This window comes from Mustela nigripes, chromosome 14 (genome assembly GCF_022355385.1).
Source record: "Mustela nigripes isolate SB6536 chromosome 14, MUSNIG.SB6536, whole genome shotgun sequence".
Lineage (NCBI taxonomy): Eukaryota > Metazoa > Chordata > Mammalia > Carnivora > Mustelidae > Mustela > Mustela nigripes.
Window position 1 is genome coordinate 78,441,724 of NC_081570.1, and position 22,400 is coordinate 78,464,123.

At 35.6% G+C, this 22,400-nt stretch overlaps 1 protein-coding gene across 1 annotated transcript in view; it reads right to left on the bottom strand.

Annotated features, from left to right (window-relative positions):
• Positions 1 to 22,400, bottom strand: part of GLMN (glomulin, FKBP associated protein) — a 35,088-nt gene that overhangs the window by 6,248 nt on the left and 6,440 nt on the right. The window contains exons 4-16 of the mRNA XM_059375388.1: positions 22,082 to 22,198; positions 20,242 to 20,350; positions 18,612 to 18,858; positions 17,068 to 17,170; positions 10,211 to 10,398; positions 8,132 to 8,185; positions 6,725 to 6,755; positions 6,531 to 6,620; positions 5,156 to 5,197; positions 4,637 to 4,710; positions 3,341 to 3,425; positions 2,742 to 2,851; positions 1,980 to 2,043 (exon numbers count right to left, since the gene is read on the bottom strand). Coding sequence (XP_059231371.1) covers positions 1,980 to 2,043; positions 2,742 to 2,851; positions 3,341 to 3,425; positions 4,637 to 4,710; positions 5,156 to 5,197; positions 6,531 to 6,620; positions 6,725 to 6,755; positions 8,132 to 8,185; positions 10,211 to 10,398; positions 17,068 to 17,170; positions 18,612 to 18,858; positions 20,242 to 20,350; positions 22,082 to 22,198 — 1,314 coding nt within the window. The remainder of the gene's footprint in view (positions 1 to 1,979; positions 2,044 to 2,741; positions 2,852 to 3,340; positions 3,426 to 4,636; positions 4,711 to 5,155; positions 5,198 to 6,530; positions 6,621 to 6,724; positions 6,756 to 8,131; positions 8,186 to 10,210; positions 10,399 to 17,067; positions 17,171 to 18,611; positions 18,859 to 20,241; positions 20,351 to 22,081; positions 22,199 to 22,400) is intronic.

Below are 22,400 nucleotides of genomic sequence, written 5' to 3' on the forward strand. Positions count from 1 at the left end.
CAGAGTCCCATTTGCTGCCTCTGTAGCACACTGTGTTCCTTACCTAATAAATTAATCACTCTTAATCAAAAATCAGATCATTTATAGGTACAGCCTTTCTAGATTACTAAAAAGGTAAACTCATACCTTACTCCAAGGACACCTTCCTAAAGCCTCAGGGCCTCCACTGTTGTTGAATTTCACTTACCATCTTTTCTTTTTTTTTTTTTTTACCAGAAGCTCCTTTAGGAGTCAGGATATACTTTGTGATTCAAAGGTTCTGGCCACTGCCTAAAGTCATAGCTATCTCTACCACTTACTAGGTATGTGCCCTTGTGCAAGTTAAAGATCCTTTCAATGCCTACATTATCTAAAAAATTAAAAAATAAAGTTGAAAAGGACACAGCGTACCAATATTTTGTATTTGATAAAGATTTGGATAACAGATCTATCCAGTTTTGAAACTCAGAGATATACACTTAAAATCTATGCATTTCATGTAATCTCAGAAAAACTACAGACCTATTTAACTGTTTACTGAAATATTTAGGGGAAGTACGCTCTTAGTAGTTTACAAATAAGACACTGGTAAACAGAAGGTAGTAAGATGGATATATGACAAAAGTAGACTAAAATGTTAATGGTAGCAACTTGGTGGTGGGTAAATCAGTGAGGGATCACTGTAAAATTATCTTCAACTTGGTTGTATGTTTAAAAAGCTTCACAATAAGATGCTGGGGAAGAATAAGCACTAGTCAATAGTAGCAAATAACTTTTTGATTGAGGAGGGATAAACAGGAGGTCAGTTCACTGAATCTACTAAATTCAGTCAAAAGGGAAGGAAACTGCTACTTTTCTTATAAACTTTTCATTCCAAATCATGTTTAAATTTTCTTTTAAAAAGCTCTTTGGCATCGGGTGCCTGGGTGGCTCAGTGGGTTAAGCCTCTGCCTTCAGCTCAGGTCATATCTCAGGGTCCTAGGATCACGCCCCACATTGGCTCTCTGCTCGGCAGGGAGCCTGCTTCCCCCGCCCCCTGCTCCCTACCGTCTGACTACTTGTGATCTCTCTCTCTCTCTGTGAAATAAATAAATAAAATCTTTAAGAAAAAAAAAAGCTCTTTGGCATCCTTATATAAAAGTCAGGGGCTCCTGGGTGCCTCAGTCTGTCAAGTGTCCCAACTTCTGATTCAGCTCAGGTCCACTTGACTTCAGGGTGGTAAGCTCAAGCCCCGTGGAAAAATACTTTCATTTTTTAAATTATTTTCTTTAAAAAAAAAAAAACCCAAAAAGCAGATTAACTACATATATGATTCAATTATAGTTAATAGAGATGACGCATTATGGGAGAGCAACTATTAGAATAGAAAATCGGTAGAAAGAAAGAAGATAAAAAGCAAATCTAATTTTACTGTATGACAAATCTCCCTCAAATAGTTTTGTCTTCACTGAATACCTCTAATGATGCACTATTAAGAAAAAAACAATAAACTTCCTACACATTATCCAGAAGGTGATATTAACAGATTTCAGTTTTAGTGTTGAAAATGCTTCAAATTAGTCATATCTGGTGAGGGGATATCAAGTTATCAGCCAATTTTATTTTAGACAGCTTATACGTAAATCATGACTTACTGGTGGAGGCAATTAAATAGACACCCAAACATATGCACACTCCAAAAATTTAGTTAACTCAGGACCTGCAACATATCTATGTATATCTAACATATGCAACATATCTACATATCTAACATATATAACATAACGTATAACATAACGTATATCTAACATATCCAACATATCTACATATAATGCTTGCAGCAAGATGGCAGAGGTTCAATAAGAAAAGGAAAGGGAAGCTGGGTGTGGGTGGTAAGGGCTCCTGGGAGTTCAGGTTTTAGAATAACTGCTGGTACTTCTCCTAGCCTTTGTAAGATATTAAATAATGGCTTGTGCACTTGGAATATACTGTTTCTTTAAAAAAAAAACAAACTCACTTACTTGATTGTCTTTTTCATTATCTTTGATAACCAAATATCTCAATAAATTTAATGAAGCCATTATCCTGTTAATTAAAAATATACAATCTGTTACTTACAGTACAGTTTTATATAATCAGCAATTTCAATGAATAAAATAAGTTAAAACTTAGGGTATATTTTTACAATTGTGTTTGCCATTAGAAATTACTCCTCTTAAATCTTTTGGAGTAGTAATTGTCACTCTTGTTCTCCAAGTTCACAAAATGCAATTGTGAAAATTGTTATCTTTCATACTTGAAGGTAACATCTCTTACTGCCTGAATTTTAAGATTCCTTTTATAAAAGCTTACAACCACTGCTCATCATCCATGCTAGTAGACTGAAAGTAAAATTAGTAAAAAGTAAGAAAGTAAAATTTACTTAAAATTAGATGTCCTAGAAAACAAAACAATAAAACCCAAACCAAATGTTATATACATGAAATTCTTAGTTTTTAGTCAACAATGCTATAGTTGCAAATCCCTATGACTTGTATATTATGCAGGGCACATCACAGGTATAAAATCATTCTGTTAATCATACTTTTGGAAAGAAGAATTTTTAATTTTGTTTTTACATAGCATCTGATTACCTAAATATGAAAATCTTTATGTAGTTTTATGAAATAGCCATAGTTCATAAAATAACAGGAAAATACATTTTATTTTTTTAGGTTCACTAAACAGGGGTTTCACATTTTACTGTGAATTTACTATGTGAACCTTAGTAATGGTTACCTTACCTATCTGAGTTTTGGAGTAAATCTGTTTCTGCACCCTCTGGGAGAAAGAGTACCAAATCTAGAAGTGAAATCAGCTGTGGGCCTGTAAACCATTTGTTGTTATGTGTTCTCTGAAAAAGCAAAATAAAAATTGGGAAGGGTTTTAAATAATAGTTGATTAACTCATGTTGTTCTTCTGATACCTTTATACTATAAAAAAAAATTACACATTTAAAAAATAGTTCTTAACATTTCATTTCCATTCTTTCACACTTTTCTAGACACTAGGAACAAGATGCCAGTTTAAAAGCACTGAAACCCTCTTTCTGTTTTTACTATAGAATTACTATTCATAAACAGAGTAGACTTAAATTTCCAATAATACTTCAGAAGTATAGAGTGAAATGAAGTCATAGTCTCAGCTCAAAGAATTAATACTATTTCAATATACAGTTAACAAAATTTCAAAATCCAGGTTTTTAAAAAATAGAAATAGTGAAAAAATATGCCCTAATAGATATAGAAAAAGTCCACAAGAAAAAGTCCACATTAATATATCCTACAAATGAATCAATATAGCCTACAAAGTAAAAAAGATAATGAAAACTTTATGCTCTTACCTTTAATGACACATCAATTTGATTTTTGATATTCTGAATAATGAAAGCCTCCACACCTGAATGATTGCTTGTATTCAATAAGCACCTTAAAAGCAAAATTTTAATACATTTGAATTTATATTCAGCTGCATTATACTTAAATGATGATGAAAATTTTAGAAATTCAAATGGGCCATGTGTTATTTCTAGAAATAAAACAATCGGTGAAGACAGCAAGAACTTGTGGTTCTTGCCCTAACCAGCAAATTCTATTTTAACTGGGGATTTCCAACAATAAATTTCTATTAAACCAAATGTGAATCTTTTGTGCATACAGTTGCAATGACTTGACACAGCAAAAATGGACACTAGTAAAATAGCCTAAAAACTCCCCAAATTACTCCCTGTGCAAGTAGATTAGTCTTGTTAGACTAACTTAATTACAATAAAAGGAAACTTAGTATGACTGGCTTAAGAAAGGGGGATCTCCTGGTAGGAATATAGGTAGATAAGAACCAGAAAGCTGGTATAAGACCTAAGTATCAAATTAAAATTTCATAAACCCGGTCTAAGTCTTATTAATAGAAGTAAAGATGGGATCAAGGGTGCTAATATTGGCCAATCCTTAAAAAAGAGTTCTTGGCACTTTGACGTTGCCCAAATCTATTTTTAACTCATTTTTATTTATACCAGGTGTGTCAACAAACTAGTTCTGCAGGCCAAATTCAGCCTAGTGCCTGTTTTGTTTTATTGGAACACATCCATTCCCCTACTACAAAGACAAAGTTGAGTAGTTGTAACAGAGACTGTGTGATGCATACAGTCTGCATTTGCTTTACACAAAGGTCTGCTGCTCTTTAACTCAGAAAGTTGCTAGAATCTTTTTCCCCTTTAAATAGCACTATTAATAAACTCTATTAACTTACAGTAAATAGCCTATCAAAGTTATAACTCCAGAGCAATTAATTTCAACAGTGAATAATGGAGATTATGGACATGTAAAGTTATAGCAGGAGCCTTATCAATCTCTTATGTAATCTCTCTTTAGTTTTTAAATTTTTGAATATTTCAATTAGTTAAAATGAAATACTATTTTTCATATAATATGTATATGATAATATATTTTCATATAATATGTATCCATAATATTTGACTAACCCTTCTTTACCTATAGGGATAAGAGAATTTATTATAAGGCTTCCAAATAGAGTCGACTTAAATGTAAAACATATTTAATTACTATAACCTGGAATAATTAAATAGCATTAATTCGGTGTTTAATCAGCTACACACTTGAAAACCATTCTTGATACATACCTAAATAATGTATATTTGCCTTGTGAATCCAACTTGTTAATATACAGTTGAAGCATAGCTAAACTCTTTTTTCTCTAAAATAAAACAAATAATATTGTTACATAAGGTGAAGATTATAGTTGACTCTTGAATACCAGGAGTTTGAAATGTGCAGGTCCACTTATAAGTGGATTTTTTCAACAGATACAGTATAGTACTGTATATGTTTTTTCCTTGTGTTTTTCTTTGAATGTTCTTAACATTTTCTTTTCTCTAGCTTAATTTATTATATGCATATAGTATACAATACATCTAACAGACAAACTATATGTTAATCAACTATTTTGTTATCAGTAAGGTTTCTGGTCAATAGGAGGCTACTAGTAGTTAAATCTTTAGGGAGTCAAAAGTTTTATGTGGCTTTTTGACTGTGCTGGAGGTTAGCATCCCTAATCCCTGTGCTCAAGAGTCAATTATAAATTATTCATTAAATTTGCTCACTGTAATTCATTATTATTTAGTCCCAAAACATTTACATACCAATGTCTCAATGGGGCAAAGTGTCATTACTTTGACTAAGCCCTGGAAATAAAAAATAAAATTCAGATGTTAATAGATTATACTGACAACAGGCAACTATAGTATCAATGGTGGATACTAAAATTTTGTAAGTGAAGATAGGATATTTTAAAATTAAGTAAATTTGGGGCACCTGGGTGGTTCAGTGGGTTAAAGCCTCTGCCTTCGGCTCCGATCATGATCCCAGGGTCCTGGGATTGAACCCCCCCCCATCAGGCTCTCTGCTTGGCAGGGAGCCTGCTTCCCTTCCTCTCTCTCTGCCTGCCTCTCTGCCTACTTGTGATCTCTGTCTGTCAAATAAATAAATAAATAAATCTTAAAAAAAAAAAGATTATGTAAATTTTTCCCTGAGCCTCTTTATTCTTCTTCTTCTTCTTTTTTTTTTTTTAACGATTTTATTTATTTGAAGGAAGAGAGAGAGGAACATGGCTTGAGGCAGAGGTTGGGGATGGGGGCAGAGGGAGAGGGACAAGCAGACTCCACACTGAGCAGGAAGCCAGATGTGGGGATCCATCCCAGGAGCCTGAGTTCATGACCTGAGCTAAAAGCCAACTGAGCACCCAGGTGCCCCTCCCTGAGCCTTTCATTCCACTGTTACATCAAAGGAAGCTAAGTTCCATCCATTTTGTAATTAAAACTGAGTGGGATGTTACAAAGTGTAAATTTAGAAGTCAACTGTAATTTACAATTCTGTCTAGAGTGGCAAAAAATGAAATCAGACATGCAAAAATATAATCAATTCATTAAAAATAATCAGTGTTAATTTAGTAACAATAGCCACATTTTTCTATTTAAATAGTGGAAAAACACGTTTATACATCAACATCTTAAGACCCACTTGGCTAATGATAACTAATAAGTAGTATGAAGTAAAATAAAATCACAGGAGGAAGTAACGAGTCCATGCATGCCTTGACGGAGTCCTTAAGACTTGAGTTACAAGTAAAGGAACTTCATTTCTAAGGTTTCTATAGTAACATCCCTACAGAAACAAAGTGTTAAAGAAGGAAATTATGTTTTTGCACTAGGTGTTATGCTATCAACTATGATAGTCATTAGCCACATATAGCTATTTAAGTTTAAAATAATTTAAATTAAATTAAAAATTCAGTTCCTTAATCAACTTTAGCCACATTTCAAGTGCTCAGTATGGCTAGTAGCTTCCATACTGTGTCAAAGCTAGAACACTTCCACCATCACACCAAGTTTTACTGGTAACGTGGCACCAGAGATTCCAAAGGATATGAAGAAAGTAGGGGAGGAGTTTGAAAAGACCTTTATTTAAATTTAGAAAAAGAAGGGGCTTTAACAAAATTAGAATACACATTTCACTTACCTGAGGTACAGTAAGAAAGCTCTTGATTTCTAAGTACTGGTGAAGTAGACTGTTGTCTTCTATTCTCAATAAACCATTCTCCAACAGATCCTACAGATTAAAATATATGCAGAAATACATATATAGCAAAATCAACAGCTGTATTTATTGACAGTGGCTGTGTGTATATTACAATGGATGCAAACAAATCTTACCACTCCTTTGGAGAAAACAGACTCTTCTGTTCTGGAAGAGAATATTAAAATTTATCAACATGGTTTTCTAAACTGTTTAAGAATGATTCCTCATTTTAGGAAAAATAAAGCAAAAACTGAAATTTAAAGACTTTAAAAATATGTATCATTAAGGAAAAATTCTGTTGAAGAACTTAGTCAAAATTCTTAATCCATGTTTGATTATCTTGTGACTTTGTTACTGACATCCGAATCTGACCACAATCTGCCCTCTCAGGGCTTCTTTTCTAGTAACCAACCAACAGATCTTCAACAACAAGTGCTAAGAAACCAATTATACATGATATACTATGTATTCCAGTTGATTAATCTGTAAAATCTTTTCAAATAAGAAGTAAATGCTTTCCATTTGTGATAGTATTTTTTTAAAGGTGTATAATCTTTAAATATTTAAGCTGTGTGGCAAAAAATATTATCTAAGGCCTAAGTTCTTATCCTAACCATGCAAGGAGTCAAAAGTGTTTTTGTTTAATGACTAAATAGTTTGGAAATCCTAAGAATATAGAACTTAAGATTCAAATCAATAGATATTCTGATTGTTTGATTATAACAGAGACTAAAAAGAATGTAAAATCATTAAGACATACATAATACAGTAAATTTACACAGTTAATAACTACTTGTGCCAGGAGACCCTTGGAAATTCCTGCCTTGTAGGCCGAGGCTTTGGACATTTGCCATGTTACAAATCTTCCTTCACCTGGGAAGAGATGGGATTGATAAACTGTCACTAATGTTCCTATAGGATACTACTGAAGGTCCTGATTGATGACAAGAGTTAATTTAAACATGTTACAAGATAACACAAAGCGTATAGAGTTTTGCAATATTCTTCAATATCTATCTGGAAGAATTATACATATTTGTTACTTGGTAATTTTTTTAAAGAGAAAGACTTGCATTCTTATGCTTCAAATAAGAGAAGTTATTGGATATAATCACTGTCAGTAACTTAATAATCTTTAAATTATGAAAAGGTGGGGTCAAGATATCTCTTTCCTTTCAGTGCGGTTCAGATTGTGTCCATGAAGCAAAATCATGGATGAATTTCTTTTACTGACCACCTCTTCTTAGATCGAGGAGGTTGCAGTGGGACAGAGGTGTTTTAACTTTATAGCTTTTGAAATAAGGGAAGAAACCACAGAAGCAGATGACTGGAAATTCCCTTAGAAGACAGTATTTTAATATTTAAAAGAGATTTTTTTGTTGTAAAACCTCTTTAACTTATTTGTCTCATATTTACATCACTGTTTTATAAAATAACCAATTAATTAGGGTCTGGCAAAGAGAAGGTAGTTTTCCCCACTCTTAATAAGAACTACTTTAATACTACTATTGAATTCTGAGATGCCATCTAAATGATCTTACCTTTGCAAAAAGACTTCAATATGCCCCATATTAAATTGCAAAAGGTACGATGGGCTAAAATAGACAACATACATACATATTTGTATATATCACATACACATACATTTTTAGAAATTTTATATACACAAATAATGTTATGGGTTGAACTGTCCCCCCTCCAAAAACAACCTTTGGAATCCTAACCTCCAGAAAGAACCTCAGCATATGACCTTATTTGGAGATAGGGCCACCCTTTTTTTTTTTTAATTGGGATGGACAAGGACAGAACAAGAACTTCCCCACTCTGGAGATAAAGTGAGGTCATTAGTGTGAGCCCTATTCTAGTACAACTCGTGTTCTTATATTAAAGGTAAATTTGGACAGAGACAGACACAGAGAGAATGCTATATGAATATGAAGGCAGAATGGAGTGATAGATCTACAAGCCAAGGAACATCAAGAATTGCCAGCAAACCACCAGCAAACAGGGGAGAGGATGAAACAGACTCTCCCTCAGAGCCCTCTAAAGGAACCAGTCCTGCCCACATCCTAACCTTGGACTTCTTTCCTCCAGAACTATGGGACAGTAAATTTCTGTTATTTTAAAACTACCCAGTTTGTGGCAAACCAACATATGTACCTAAGTCATTTTGGTGGTAGTATGATTAAGAGTACAGGCTCTAGGGTCAGACAGAACTGTCTGGAAGGTAGCTATGCTCACAACTATATCACCACGACCTACTCAGAACTGTTTGAATCTACCTATCCCACTAATTAAGTAAGTATGTATTGACTTATATCCTAAATTGTCTAAGCCTGTTACTTTCATCTGGAAAATATGAATGCTCTATTTCATAGTACTATAAAGATTAGATAATGCATACAAAGCTGTTTAGTACATGGTGAACATGGAAGTGGTAACCATTATTGCAGTATTTACACAGAAATATATCCCCAGGTATATTCACACATAAATATATAAATGCACACAAAGACACCTATGGCCTGCAAGACAAGCACGTTATCCTTATTATCATGGATATTAAAGTCCAAAAAGTATTACATTGTAAAATTATATATTTAAAAAATAATTTTGATAAACTTTATAGGAAAAGGAAGATAAGGTTAAGATAATTACAAAAGGAAGATTCAACCTAAATTGGGCGATAAGAGACTTTTCATAAAGTGACATTTAAAGTTAGAGATGGTCTAAGCATATACAAAGGCCCTACATCAGAAAGGTTCTATTTGAGTAAGAAACCAAAAAAAGGTCTGTCACTGGCGCATAGTAAACAAAAGAAAAAGCAGTAGAAAGTAAGTCAAGACAACCAAGCAGGGACTGGATTATGCATAAGCTTGTCTCATGTGAAGATTTTTAGACTTTAGAGCAACAAATAGCCACTGAAGTGTTTTCATTAAGAGTCTACTCTGTGTTTTGAAAGAGCTGGATTAAAAGGGATTAAGGATCTATAAATGCTCAGGATTACGAGTAATCCAGTTAATAGATGATGGCAATTTAGACCACCGCATGCATGAGTAACTAACCAGTTCCCTCCCTTATAGACCTTATGGCTTCAAACCAAGCCCTTGGGTGTGTCTGGCTTCATACTTTCTGATTCTTGTCCCCATAATTATGTCTGTTTCAACCCTACTCCCCCCATCCCCCAAACACCTTTTCACTATTTGAGTACTACCAGCTTTAAAAGATGATAGGCCGTATTGTTAATAAAAATAGCTTTTGTTACAAGATGGGATTGGGAGGGAGACAAACCATAAGTGACTCTTAATCTCACAAAACAAACTGAGGGTTGCCGGGGGGGAGGGGGTTTGGGAGAAGGAGGTGGGATTATGGACATTGGGGAGGGTATGTGATTTGGTGAGTGCTGTGAAGTGTGTAAACCTGGTGATTCACAGACCTGTACCCCTGGGGATAAAAATATATGTTTATAAAAAATTAAAAATTAAAAAAAAATAGCTTTTGTTTATACTTCATTTAAAATGTATTAGTACCTTAATAAACATACTGGAAATTAGATTAATGAGTTTGATACTCATTGATAATTTTAGAATTGGATGAATAAACCAAATATTAACTCCTACCTTAAGACCATTGGAAGCTGATCAATACTGATGCCCTGTACAAATACCAGATAGGCCAGAGAAGCCATAGAGTCTGCTAACTGTTTGTCTTCTTCTTCCTCAAATTCAAGATAGTCCCAAGTCCTCTTTTTCCTTCCATGATTAAAAATCATTTTGGGGAAAGGATGTCCAACTGCTGATAAAAAGCCCTGTAAAACAGATTAAAAAAAAAAAAAACTCTAGGAGGCAGGCTCTAGTATGTCCTTCCCATCCTCCCCAGCCACATTCACATCATGTATAATCCCTTCCCCCTGAGTGTTGGTGGGACCTGCTGGACTTGCTTCTAACCAACAGAGTATGGCAAGATGTCACCACATGATGAGATTATGTTATGACAAAAAAAGGATTTTTGCAGATGTATTTAAGGTTCCAAATCACTTGATTTGGGGTAATTCAAAATGGTGACTATCCTTGGTGGGCCTGACTTAAGCAGGTAGATGACTTTTAAAAAGGGACCAGGCCCTCCCTGAGAGTCAGAAACTCAACTCTGTAGGCATTAAAGAACTAAGCTGCCATGTTATGAGAGGGCCTGCAGAGATTGCTGTGTGGCAAGAAACTACAGATAGCCTCTAGGAGCTGAAAGCGGTCCCTGACCAAATAGCCAACAAGCAAATGGGGACCTCAATCAATACCTTCAAGGAGATAAATTTGCCAACGACATGAGGGACCTGGGTGGAAAGATGAAAAAGTTTTAGAGATGGGTGGTGGTGACAGTTGCATGACAATGTGAATGTATTTAATGCCACTGAACTGTACCCTTAAAAAATGGTTAAAACAGTAAATTTTGTTATGTATATTTTATCATTTTTTTGAAGTGCTTCAGAGGTATTTGAGAGCAATCTAAAAATGTGAGACATACGAATAGCATGAAATGATAGTAAACTAACTATTCAAATGAATACTCTAGGAACAGTGCTCCACTGACCACTGTCTGACTAGACACAGAGTGGACAGGAGAACACTCATCAGTGGCACCAGAGACTTTGGAAAAAAGTGCTGCTATCTCAGGTCATAAGGGTTCTTGTATCCTAAGAGAAAGATAAGTATGAGTAGATAGGACTACAGTTTTATCTTTTTTTTTTAAGGAGGGAAGAAGAGAGAAAAAGGGACACTCAGGAAACATAAGGCCATTCCTATTCCTCTTATGTTCATTCTAACTAAAGTACCCTAGAAAGCATCTGATCTTTAGAATCCAATGAATTGATCTGAATTTTGGCTTCACCACTTATTAGCTGTGAGATACTGGACAAGTTACCTAATTCCTCTAAAACCTCAGTCTCCTTATCTAGAAAATGACAGCATGTCTATATCAAATATTTATTGAGAAGGTCCACAAAAAGAGTAGAAGATAAGGTTACAACAAACTACTATATAGAGGTAAAAAGGGAATGACAAAAACAGTTACATCAGAATGAAGACTGACCTTCCACATATTCACTCATTTATTTTAATAAATACTCAGAGTGTCAGGCACTGGGCCTGACACTGTGGGGAATTATAAAGCCAAGTAAGACTTTTCCAGCCTTCAGGGAAGTAAAATCTGCTGATCCCAGATGGCTCCATTAGTCATTTCAGAACACAAAAAAGAACCGTGGGAAATCATCCTTAGTCACAAGAGACTGCTATTCAGCTACCAGAGGCTAAATATGTACTCGGTGTACTGATTTTCAAAGCCATGCATGCATTCCTGTTATAGCTAGAAGACAAAAGTTTACCGTACTTGGATTCCAAATGTCCCCGTAATCATGAAGCTCCATTTTTTCATTCTGCCAATACTAGATATGTATATATATATTTTTTCCCAGAGTAGGGATAGCCTTTTAAAAAATCATTATACATAACCAGATTCTTCAGTGCTGCTTTAGGATATCTGGAGTCCACCTGTGTCCAAATTAGGGCCTCCACTCTCTACCAACACACCATCCAGAGTCTTGCTAATACCCAGATGTACCTGGGTACACTCTGTAATTTCTCATGGCAGCCTTGGCCCTTTTAGACCTGTTCCTATGGTGAAACCCTTGGACATTCAAGCACTTCTATATCAAAATAACTTCTGCCAAAGGAGGGATAGCTGAGGCTATCAAGCTCAAGCATGACACACTTATCTGAACTTCTCCAGCATAGAACAGAAGGCACCTCCTCACTTCATCCCCTACCCTCATTTCACCTCTACTTTTTTCTTAATTTCTAAAATTTTAATATACTTCAAATTAGTGTTCCAGGTTCATTTCAGCTCCTTCACTGCCAAAACTGAGGGCAGGGACTGCTTTTGTTTCTCTGCCTTTGTCTGTGATGACCAAGGTATACTAGGTATCTACTGCACTGAACTTTTAACTCCACATTATCCTTCTTTTTCTTGATCTTGATGGATCTGGCATCCTTCCACCTGGCCATGAGCAGGAAGTCCTTGGTTTCTTTGATTTTGGGAAGAATGGTTATGAGGGGCACAGGGAAGCGTGTGGCCGGCACGGCAAGTGGCAAAAAAAAGAGCCACCTCTACTTCTCCTTTGCTTTATGCTTCCTCACTTGTCTCTACTTCTAATACTCCTTCTGCTGAGATCTTAAAACCTCTTCCCTATACCCTCAGCCTTTCATAGGATACTTGCTCTTACTGGTGTAATTAAACATGACTTATTTCTGGTGCAAGCTGCTCATCCTCTAACACCTCTTACACAGCACAGTCAGGGAGGCAGCAGTGAGGAAGGCTGGTGTGGACAGAAGTTGGGTATTATCTTGGTCTCCTCTATTCTCAAGCAAAAGCACATTTTCCTTTCAGACAGATACCACACTGCCTTTAGCTGTCCTCATCTATGCCATATGCTGACTGCCCGGTCATTTCCCGCACATTCACTAAAGACTCTGGAATCTGCTCACAATCTTTTCTCTATCCAACTCCTGCTACCATATGGGAAAAAAACTGAATGTTCACATAGGAAACTCCTCTAACAGGCCAACCTCATGGCTCTTGATTTCTGTATTCCAGTGATCTTAATTTCTAACTCATTTCAGCACATAATCCCAGCATTTGCAGCTATTCCACATTAGATACATAAACCCCAACATCTCATTTTGTGACAACTTCTTATCCTGTCTCTCTTACCAACCTGCTATTCTACCACTGAATTCTCTAGTTCTGGGATCCCTTCATCTAACCTACCTATTTGTCCCCTCCTAACTCCTTCTTTCCCTGTCCAACCAGCACATTATTGGTCATTTGAACTATTCATACTCTATATTTCCTTTAGTTCCATCTACGCAATAAACTGCCAGCTTTGGGAAAATAGCTACAATACACCTCGTCTTCTACACCCAGCCACTTGAGTACAGCTGGCAAAACATCATACACAAATACAAAATGCTATAGCTAAAGTTGTGGTTCCAACCACAGATGAGTGATCAGACTACTGACTAATGCTTTCATGGTCTTCTACCATCTCTCCTTCCTTTTTCTTCAGTATTTCAAACTCTTAAAAATTAGACTCTTAAGAGATCTCCTTCACCTAAAAATCTGAGGCCAGTGGGTTTGATTCCCTTCAACTTTAATATTCAATTCCTGCCACAAATTTCCATGCATGCATATCCATTCTTACCTCCTCCAGATGTCCTTGATCCTGTGCTCTCTTGATCTGTGTGCTCTCAAGCCACATTATTTCAGTTACCCCGGAACGCTTCTCTTTTCCTCTCTAATGGTACCCACCCCTTCAGTCTATAAATAAATACACATACTCAAGACTCCCTATCTCCCTCATTACTCTCCTACCCCAAGCCCATGTCTTCCCACTACTCTTCTTTCTTATTCATCCTCTTTTGAAGAACACCTTATATTAGCTGGCATCTTTTTTTTCATTGTCTATGTACTCCTTTAACCACTCCTCTATTTTTGTCTCCAACATTCTGCTTAAACTATTTTTGCTAAGATTATCAATGCCATCTTCCTAAAACCAATGGATGCTTTTCAACTGTTACTTTACAGGCTACATTTAACATGACCAATTACTTTTTTCTTCCTGCAACTCTAATACCTGACTTTCTGTGATATTTGTCCCACCTCTGTGACCCTTCTTTCTTCTCTTTGGTGGGCTTAAGTGTCAGTATTCTATAGGGTTCAGTCCTAAGACCTTTACTTACACTTACCTACCTCTTTAGATTATCTCATCAAAATTTGATCATTCCAAACTTTCCCCTTAAAAAACCTGCTCTCTGGAGATTAAATATATATAAAGAAATTACTGTTAATCTTGTTAGATGCCAAAATGGATTGTGGTTACATTTTTAGAATTTCTTACTAAAGAAGTATATTTGAAGACTTAGAGATGATAAGTCTAGGACTTACTCTAAAATACTACAGTGGAAAAAAAAAAGAGAATAGATAAAGTAAGATAGGCAAAATGTCAAAAATTGTTAAACCTGGGTAATGGGTACATGAGGTTACATTATATTATTCTTTCCACTTTTCTGTCTTTAAATTATCTTAATAAAAAATATTGTTAAAGCACAAAACACCCTGTTCTTTGCACCTTCATCTGCAGTTTCCCAAGCATACATCCACAAATCAATTTTTTAACTAGTGTTCTAAATCCAATTAATGACCAAATTTTGCTGATTTTACCTACTATAAAATTTTTTATTTTGCCCTCTCCTCTTTTTTTTTTAAGATTTTATTTATTTATTTGACAGAGAGAGATCACAAGTAGGCAGAGAGAGAGGTGGGAGAGAGCCCGATGTGGGGTTCAATCCCAGGACTCTAGGATCATGACCTGAGAGGAAAGCAGAGGCTTTAACACCCTGAGCCACCCAGGTGCCCCCGCCCTCTCCTCTTTATCTCTACCACCATTTCCATAATCAGGATCCCATTATTTCTCACTTAACTCCCAAATCTTATCTCAGTTAAATTTAACCTCCATTGATGTGATGAATCCAAAATAATCACATCATTCCCAGGCTTAAAATCCTACAACAGTTACCAACTTTCATAGCTATCTTCTCAAAATAGGGTACATTTATTATATATGCTAATGTTTATACTATATCCAGGGGATTATACTATAACACTGGCAACAATGAAGAGGCCCCAGTCTCTTATGTGCTCCTGGGAAAATCCCTCCCTTTTTCTCTCTCTAAATCACTCATAGACTCTTCTCTACTAATTTGACCATCAGTATTAACCCCTTTAACTATGTAATCCTATTTATATTAGTTACCAAATCATTTCTTATCCTCAGAATCTAGTTCCCCTAAATTTCTGGCATCTCCTGTTCTAAACCCTTCTCCTGCCTCTTCTCAGATCTCAGATACCCTTCAAAGTATGGCTTGTGAAACTCAGTTATTAGCAAAATCCATTCTTCGTGAAATGGTCTCTTACCTCTCTTGCTCTAAAATAATCTGACTCTTCTGAAAACAACTATTTTCTCTGCAAGCCTCCTAAAGGGTTGCTATTTTTTCACTCATATCCACTATGGCAAGCCTGGAAGTAACAACATGTTCTCCTTGCTGCTTCTAAACCATTCTCCCCCATCCTCTTTGAACCCCTCAGCTTTGAAACTCATTTCATGTGCCTATCCAACATCTACCCCAAGATCACTCCATTAATTGGGTTTTGGACATCATTCTTATAATTCTGTGTGACTTAAATGTACAACCAAAGATCTTCTAGTACCATGGAATCTCAGGTACTTCACTGTCTTGTCCAGTGATTTCAGCCTCCACCGGCTCCTCAGAACACTCACTTCATGGTCATACCCCAGACAATGTTATTAGTCACTGAACTTTTCCACAGTATTATTTCAAGCATCCTGTTCTTTAAACTCCAATCTTTTCAGCTCATTCCTTTTATTAACCCAGCTTCAACAACTTGTCAGTCACACTGAGAACTACAATCCAATGATCCCACCATCTTTTTCACTGTTTCTCACATTTAGTATCTCCTAACTCCCTTCCTTACTCAGCTTTAATTCCACTGTCCATCACAGTCACTTCCTTGGATATGTGTCTTTCCCCCTCTCCTGCTTGTAGAACTCACAGGTCTCAAAACTCTGACCTAATTAAATCCAACTTTCTTCCTGTGTTGCACCTACACTCTTACAGCTGAACATGGCTGAAGAAAACCCACAACCACAATGACTGCTCCAACCTGAAATACATGACTATCAATCTCAAGTACATATTTTCCATATTTCAGATTAGTTCCCTAATATAGAATCCAGCACACTTAAAAATACTCTTGATTCATTAAGCCAAATTACTTTTAAAATAAAATTTACTTATCTCTGGAGTTATTTTGAAAATATTTATCATAAGCCTTAAAAGTGGAGATATCCTTGGGCACAGAAATTCCACTTCTAGGAATTCAAGAAAATAACTAAAGAAATATGCAAAGATTTGGTTAAAAAAAATACTTACCACAGACTTAACAGTTAAAAAAAGAAAGTTGGAATTGTATTATAATACTGAAAAATTGGAGAAAACCTAGAGCTAGATGGTCCAAGTTAAACAAAAATGGAAAGACAATGGAAAAATATTCATAATTGGCTAAAAGAAAGTACATTACAAAAAAAATATGTATAATGCTATAGAATCCTTAAAAGATTATATTATGTATATATTTATTTTTGACTACAAAAGCAAAGTCTGGAAGGTGTTGATTTCATTACCCAAATAATATTGCTGCTCATTTTCCATCCTTTTATCGTTCTACAAAAAATACGTATCGCATTAATATTGTTTCAATTTACATGCCCACATGCAGTACATGAGAATATAGCAGGATAAGATTTTAAATTATAGCAGATTTTACAGCAGATTAAATTAGCTGTACTTACTATTATTTCAGATGCAAAACATCTTAAAGGATCATTTCCAGCTTCTTTGGACTGCTCAAAGAACTGTGCTGTCAGCAAAGGACATTTCAAGCTTTTGAAACAACTAAGGTATAAGAAATGGGTAACTGTGAATACAGCATTTCCCAAGTATAAAATATCTAGTTCTATAAACATATCGAAGTTAATTTTACATGAAAATTAACTCAACCACCTGTAAAACTGCGCTACTGTAAAACTCCCTACTATGGGCAACTGGGTGGCACGGTCAATTAAGTGTCTGCCTTCGGCTCAGGTCATGATCCCAGGATCCTGGGATTGAGTCCCATGTCTGGACTCTGCTCAGTGGGGAGCCTGCTTATCTCTCTCCCTGCCACTCCCCCTGTGCTCTCTCTGTCAAATAAATAAATAAAATCTTAAAAATTAAAAAAAAAAAATCCTTCCTACTAGTATTGGGGAAAGAATGAGAACACCTTGCTAGACTCCATGTGTTAAGATTCACTTACACTTCTGGACTATACGGAGGGTTACTGAAGGTTTAAGGGCCGGTGCTATGCCATGATGTAGTTTTCATAAGTTCAAGAAAAAATCGGGATAATGTAATTTTTTTTCATAAAGCTCTATTTGTTTTATTTAGAAAACCAAACTTTATTCTGTGATTAAGGCTTGTCAATTCTTTATTTTTACTTTCATGAAATAATGGGTTTTATAAATGGCAAAAAAAATTTTAATGTCTTCACATGAAAAAATAGAAAGCTAACTATAGTTTTAGTCTCCAAAATTTAAAAGATAAAATTACTAGTCTATAATTAGTAGTCTAAAACTAGTCTAATCCAATAATCTAGTCCAATACTGTCCAAGAAATATAATACAAGCCCCACATAGAACTTAAAATCTTTCAGTCACATTAAAAAAGAAACAAGGGAAAGTAATATCTTATTAACCCAATATATTTAAAATATTGTCTCAATGTGTCAGTATAAAAATTATTGGGGTATTTGATTATCTTTTTAATAGCAAGTCTTTAAAATCCAAGGAGCATTTTATACTTAGAGCACATCTTAATCTGAACTAGCTGTATGTCAGGTGCTTGACAGCCACACTGAAGCATGTTTAGTGTATAGTACCTCTGGAATGAATGCTGTTGGGTACTCTGTTACCATTTTTATAGTCAAGTTGGATGTTCAACTGTTTAGTGCTGCTTCTGCTGCTTTCAAAAAGGAGAGTAAAAACACAATTCCCTCACAGAAAGACCAGATTCTCTGAACTACACCTATTTCCACCCTTTAATTATCCACTTATTATGATGAATAAAAGTAAGCCATCGAGGAATATAAAGTAAATTAAACAAATGGATTTTGGTTTTTAATTTTTAAAACTGTAGAGCATGACATTTACTGAGGCACTGACCACCGTACCCTATAATCTACAATTCAAAACCAGAAACTAGATTTATATGTCCATGGCAAATAAATGCAACAAAGAAACATAAAATAATTGATGGATTACTTAATTCCACTGTGAAATATTACCAAAAATATACTTACAATTTCAGTAATTCATCCTTTAACTTTTCATTTTCATTTTCTAGTGAGTTTTCTTTGTCAGTAATGACTTCTTCCACAAAAGGTTTAGTGAACTCTACTAACGCTTTGCAACACTGACAAAGGCCATAGTCATCTGTTTGTATTTGTTCTTCTGAGTATGGAACAGGAAGGAGAGATAGCTGACTCCAGAGGGTGGACAATGCTAATCCCACTGAATATGCCTTGTTGTTATGAAGCTTCTGAATCACTAAAACAGAGACCAAATTATGACTTGAGGTAGCTTCATCAAGTATGCTACACATGGGACCAGAAGTCCAGTAAATGTAGACTTCCGTGTAAAAAAACATTGTAACAACTTTGAAATGAGGATGACATATCATAACTTAATTGGTAATGTTTTTATTCTTCCTTCTTAGTGGTGTATGAAATACTGGATCATCTTACAATCATGGCACCCTACAACAGATGCCACAAAATCTTGTTTTAAGTTTGTTTCTAACCATGGAAACACTTTGTTCCACATTTTTTGGTTATTTTAAGTATCAAATAAGAGAAAATGTCTTTAGAAAAACAATTATCATATGATCTCCCTGATAGGAGGAAGTTGAGATGCAGTGTGGGAGGTTTGCGGGGTAGGAAGAGAATAAATGAAACAAGATGGGATCGGGGAGGGAGACAAACCATAAAAGACTCTTAACCTCACAAAACAAACTAAGAATTGTCAGGAGGGGCTAGGTAGAGGGTGGTGGGGTTATGGACACTGGGGGAGGTATGCGCTTTGATGAGTGCTGTGAAGTGTGTAAACCTGGTGATTCACAGACCTGTACCCCTGGGGCTAATAATACATTATATGTTAATAAAAAAAATAAAAAATAAGAGAAAGTATGTTTGTAAAATACAAAGTACTGTCAAAATGAAAGGTAGTATTACTATATTTTCCTTTCTAGGAGACTATTCAAGTGGTATGAAGCTGCTTCATTCTCATTTAAGATTAATTTACTCTAACTTCTAGATTCTGGGTCCAGCTACCAGACTCTGAGTTATATGTAAGTCATAAAAGGAAAAGGTAGTCTCTTCCCATGGATAAATATTGTCTGCTTTGGTTGCCAAGGTCCACTGCTTAGCAATAATGTTACTGCACTCAGTCATGGAGACTTTATTTCTACATTTGTTTCATTCAGTAGTTCTTTTGCTCTTCCCAGCCCCAGCTTCCCAGGGCAGAGGAAGAAGAATGCCTGAATACTGTTCTTAACCAAGATACAGGACCTATCACAATGCTAACAGACTGAGTAAAGCAGACATCACAGAGGCAATCCTTTAAATATGTTTACAGGGAAAATTCTAGATATATGTTGTAGATGGGAAGGTTAGGCAGAAAGCTACAGATTATAACATAATGCCTGAAAAACAGCATGACATTCAACAAAATATATCATAGGTATCTGTGCCAGGTATTGTTGTCTTCCTATAGGCATCAGGATTCAAACTGGTACTGCTACTGCTAGTTTAAGCGAAGTACTCAATAATTAGTCAAATATTTTACTTTGGTATAATGCTGACATTTTGGAGTAATACCAAGAACTGAACACAGATAAAATAAGAAATCCTTAGATATCAAAATACGTATTACCTGTTTGTAATGGCTGAAGTAAAAGAAGAATAATTTGGGATATCTGTTTTCCAGAGGGCTCTTCAATCAGTTCAAGCAAACCCAACAATAATTCCTTTGGATTACATAACTATAAAAATATTCACAATTGAACCTGTTTAATACAAGTTGTATTTAAAGCCACATGATTACTATTTTTAAAAGGCAGCATATACTGAGAAAATATAATTATTTTTGCTTAACAGTAAAAAACCTCACACAATTGTTTAAAAAAATACACTAACAAAACATAGAATCTGACTGTCAAATCACTGTAAAACTACAAAGCAGTAAGTCCTAAGTCTCTCAAGAGACAACTATATTTGGGGCGAGCCTTCAACTCTTGGTTTTAGCTCTGGTCATGATCTCATGGCTGTGTGATCAAGCCCTTTGTTGGGCTCTGTGCTCAGTGCAAAGTCTGCTTTAGGTTCTCTCTCCCTCTCCCTCACTCTCTCTCAAATAAATAAATAAAATCTTAAAAAAAAAAAAAAAAAAAAAAAAGACAAGGGCACCTGGGTGTTTCAGTCAGTTATGAGTCTGCTTTCATGTCAGGTCATGATCCCAGGGTCCTGGGATCAAGTCCGGCCTTGGGCTCCGTGCTTAACAGAGAGTCTGCTTCTCCCTCTGCCTCTGCCCCCACCCCTTGCTTGTATGCTCTCTCTCTTTCAAATAACTAAGTAAGATCTTTTAAAAAATAGACAACTATATTTTGGAGACTTAAATTCCTGGCTAAAGGAAAAGTTAGAAAAATAGGGAGAAAGAAGAACTTGATTATCAGAACTGAGGTTTCTTCTAGCTTTGCCTGTCTACTCTGAAACCTACCTTGGTTCCCAGAACTTAGTAGATGGGACCTTTCTAGCTCACACTGCAAGGGTATTTAAGTGAGTACAGTCTCTCTTTTCTATTTTCTAAACAGATAAAACTTTGCAGTGCCTTCTGCCTAGCCAGAATTACCTCACTTGCCTTTTTAAAAAGTCCTCATAATTAATAACTACTATCTAGATGGAGTTTCCTCTTTCCAAGTATATATTTTTATTTGTATTGATCTCTAAGTAGCTTCTTAAAATGTTCTTTTCCTTAGAATTTATTCTCCTATACCATCATTTTTTTTTAAAGATTTTATTTATTTATTTGGCAGACAGAGATCACAAGTAGGCAGAGAGGCAGGCAGAGAGAAAGAGGAGGAAGCAGGCTCCCCGCTGAGCAGAGAGCCCGATGTGGGGCTCGATCCCAGGACCCTGAGATCATGACCTGAGCCAAAGGCAGAGGCTTTAACCCACTGAGCCACCCAGGTGCCCCAGCCATCATTTTTTACATATAACTCTAGTAATCTTTTACCAAGAGTCTCTTAGGTTGCTGGTTATAACTGAATTTACTTCCTCTTCCTATTTCCCCTGTGATCATTTGCATTCTAGGTTTTTGATATTCTTTTAGAGAATATACCACACAGAAAAGAACCTACCACACACAAAAACCCCCTGATAGAACAGTGTGGCCTTAAACTAACTGCCTCTCTTAACCCTGAATTCCACATCTATACATTAAGCTATTATTAAAAATAGAACTTCTTAGGTATCTTCTTGGAGATTCTGAATCAGTGTGTCTGCGATGAAGTTAGATAATTCTTATACCCAGAAATTTGGAAAAATGGAAATGGACTTGCCCATCCAATCAATAAAATTGGGTCTTTTCTCCAAAGAATTCTCTCCTATATTTTCATGAACTAAAAGCTTTGTCACCCAAAATGAGCATTTAACATTAAAGGGAATTACAAAATACTGCTGGCTATTGTGACAAAGAGAATGTAATTTTGTTAACTTACCTTTACCAATAAATCAAGCATCAGAAAATAGTATTTTCTCTTCTCATCGTCCTTATTCCACAAAAGACATCGAACAACAGGACCAACAAGATTCCAGCCCATATTCTTGATAATGACCTGTGAAAACATTTTCAAGGTAAAGAAAATACTGCCATCTATAGGACTCTTACAGTGAGCTTTCTTTCTTTCTTTTTTTTTTTTAAAGATTTTATTTATTTATTTGACAGAGATCACAAGTAGGCAGAGAGGCAGGCAGAGAAAGAGAGAGGAGGAAGCAGGCTCCCTGCCGAGCAGAGAGCCCGATGCGGGACTCGATCCC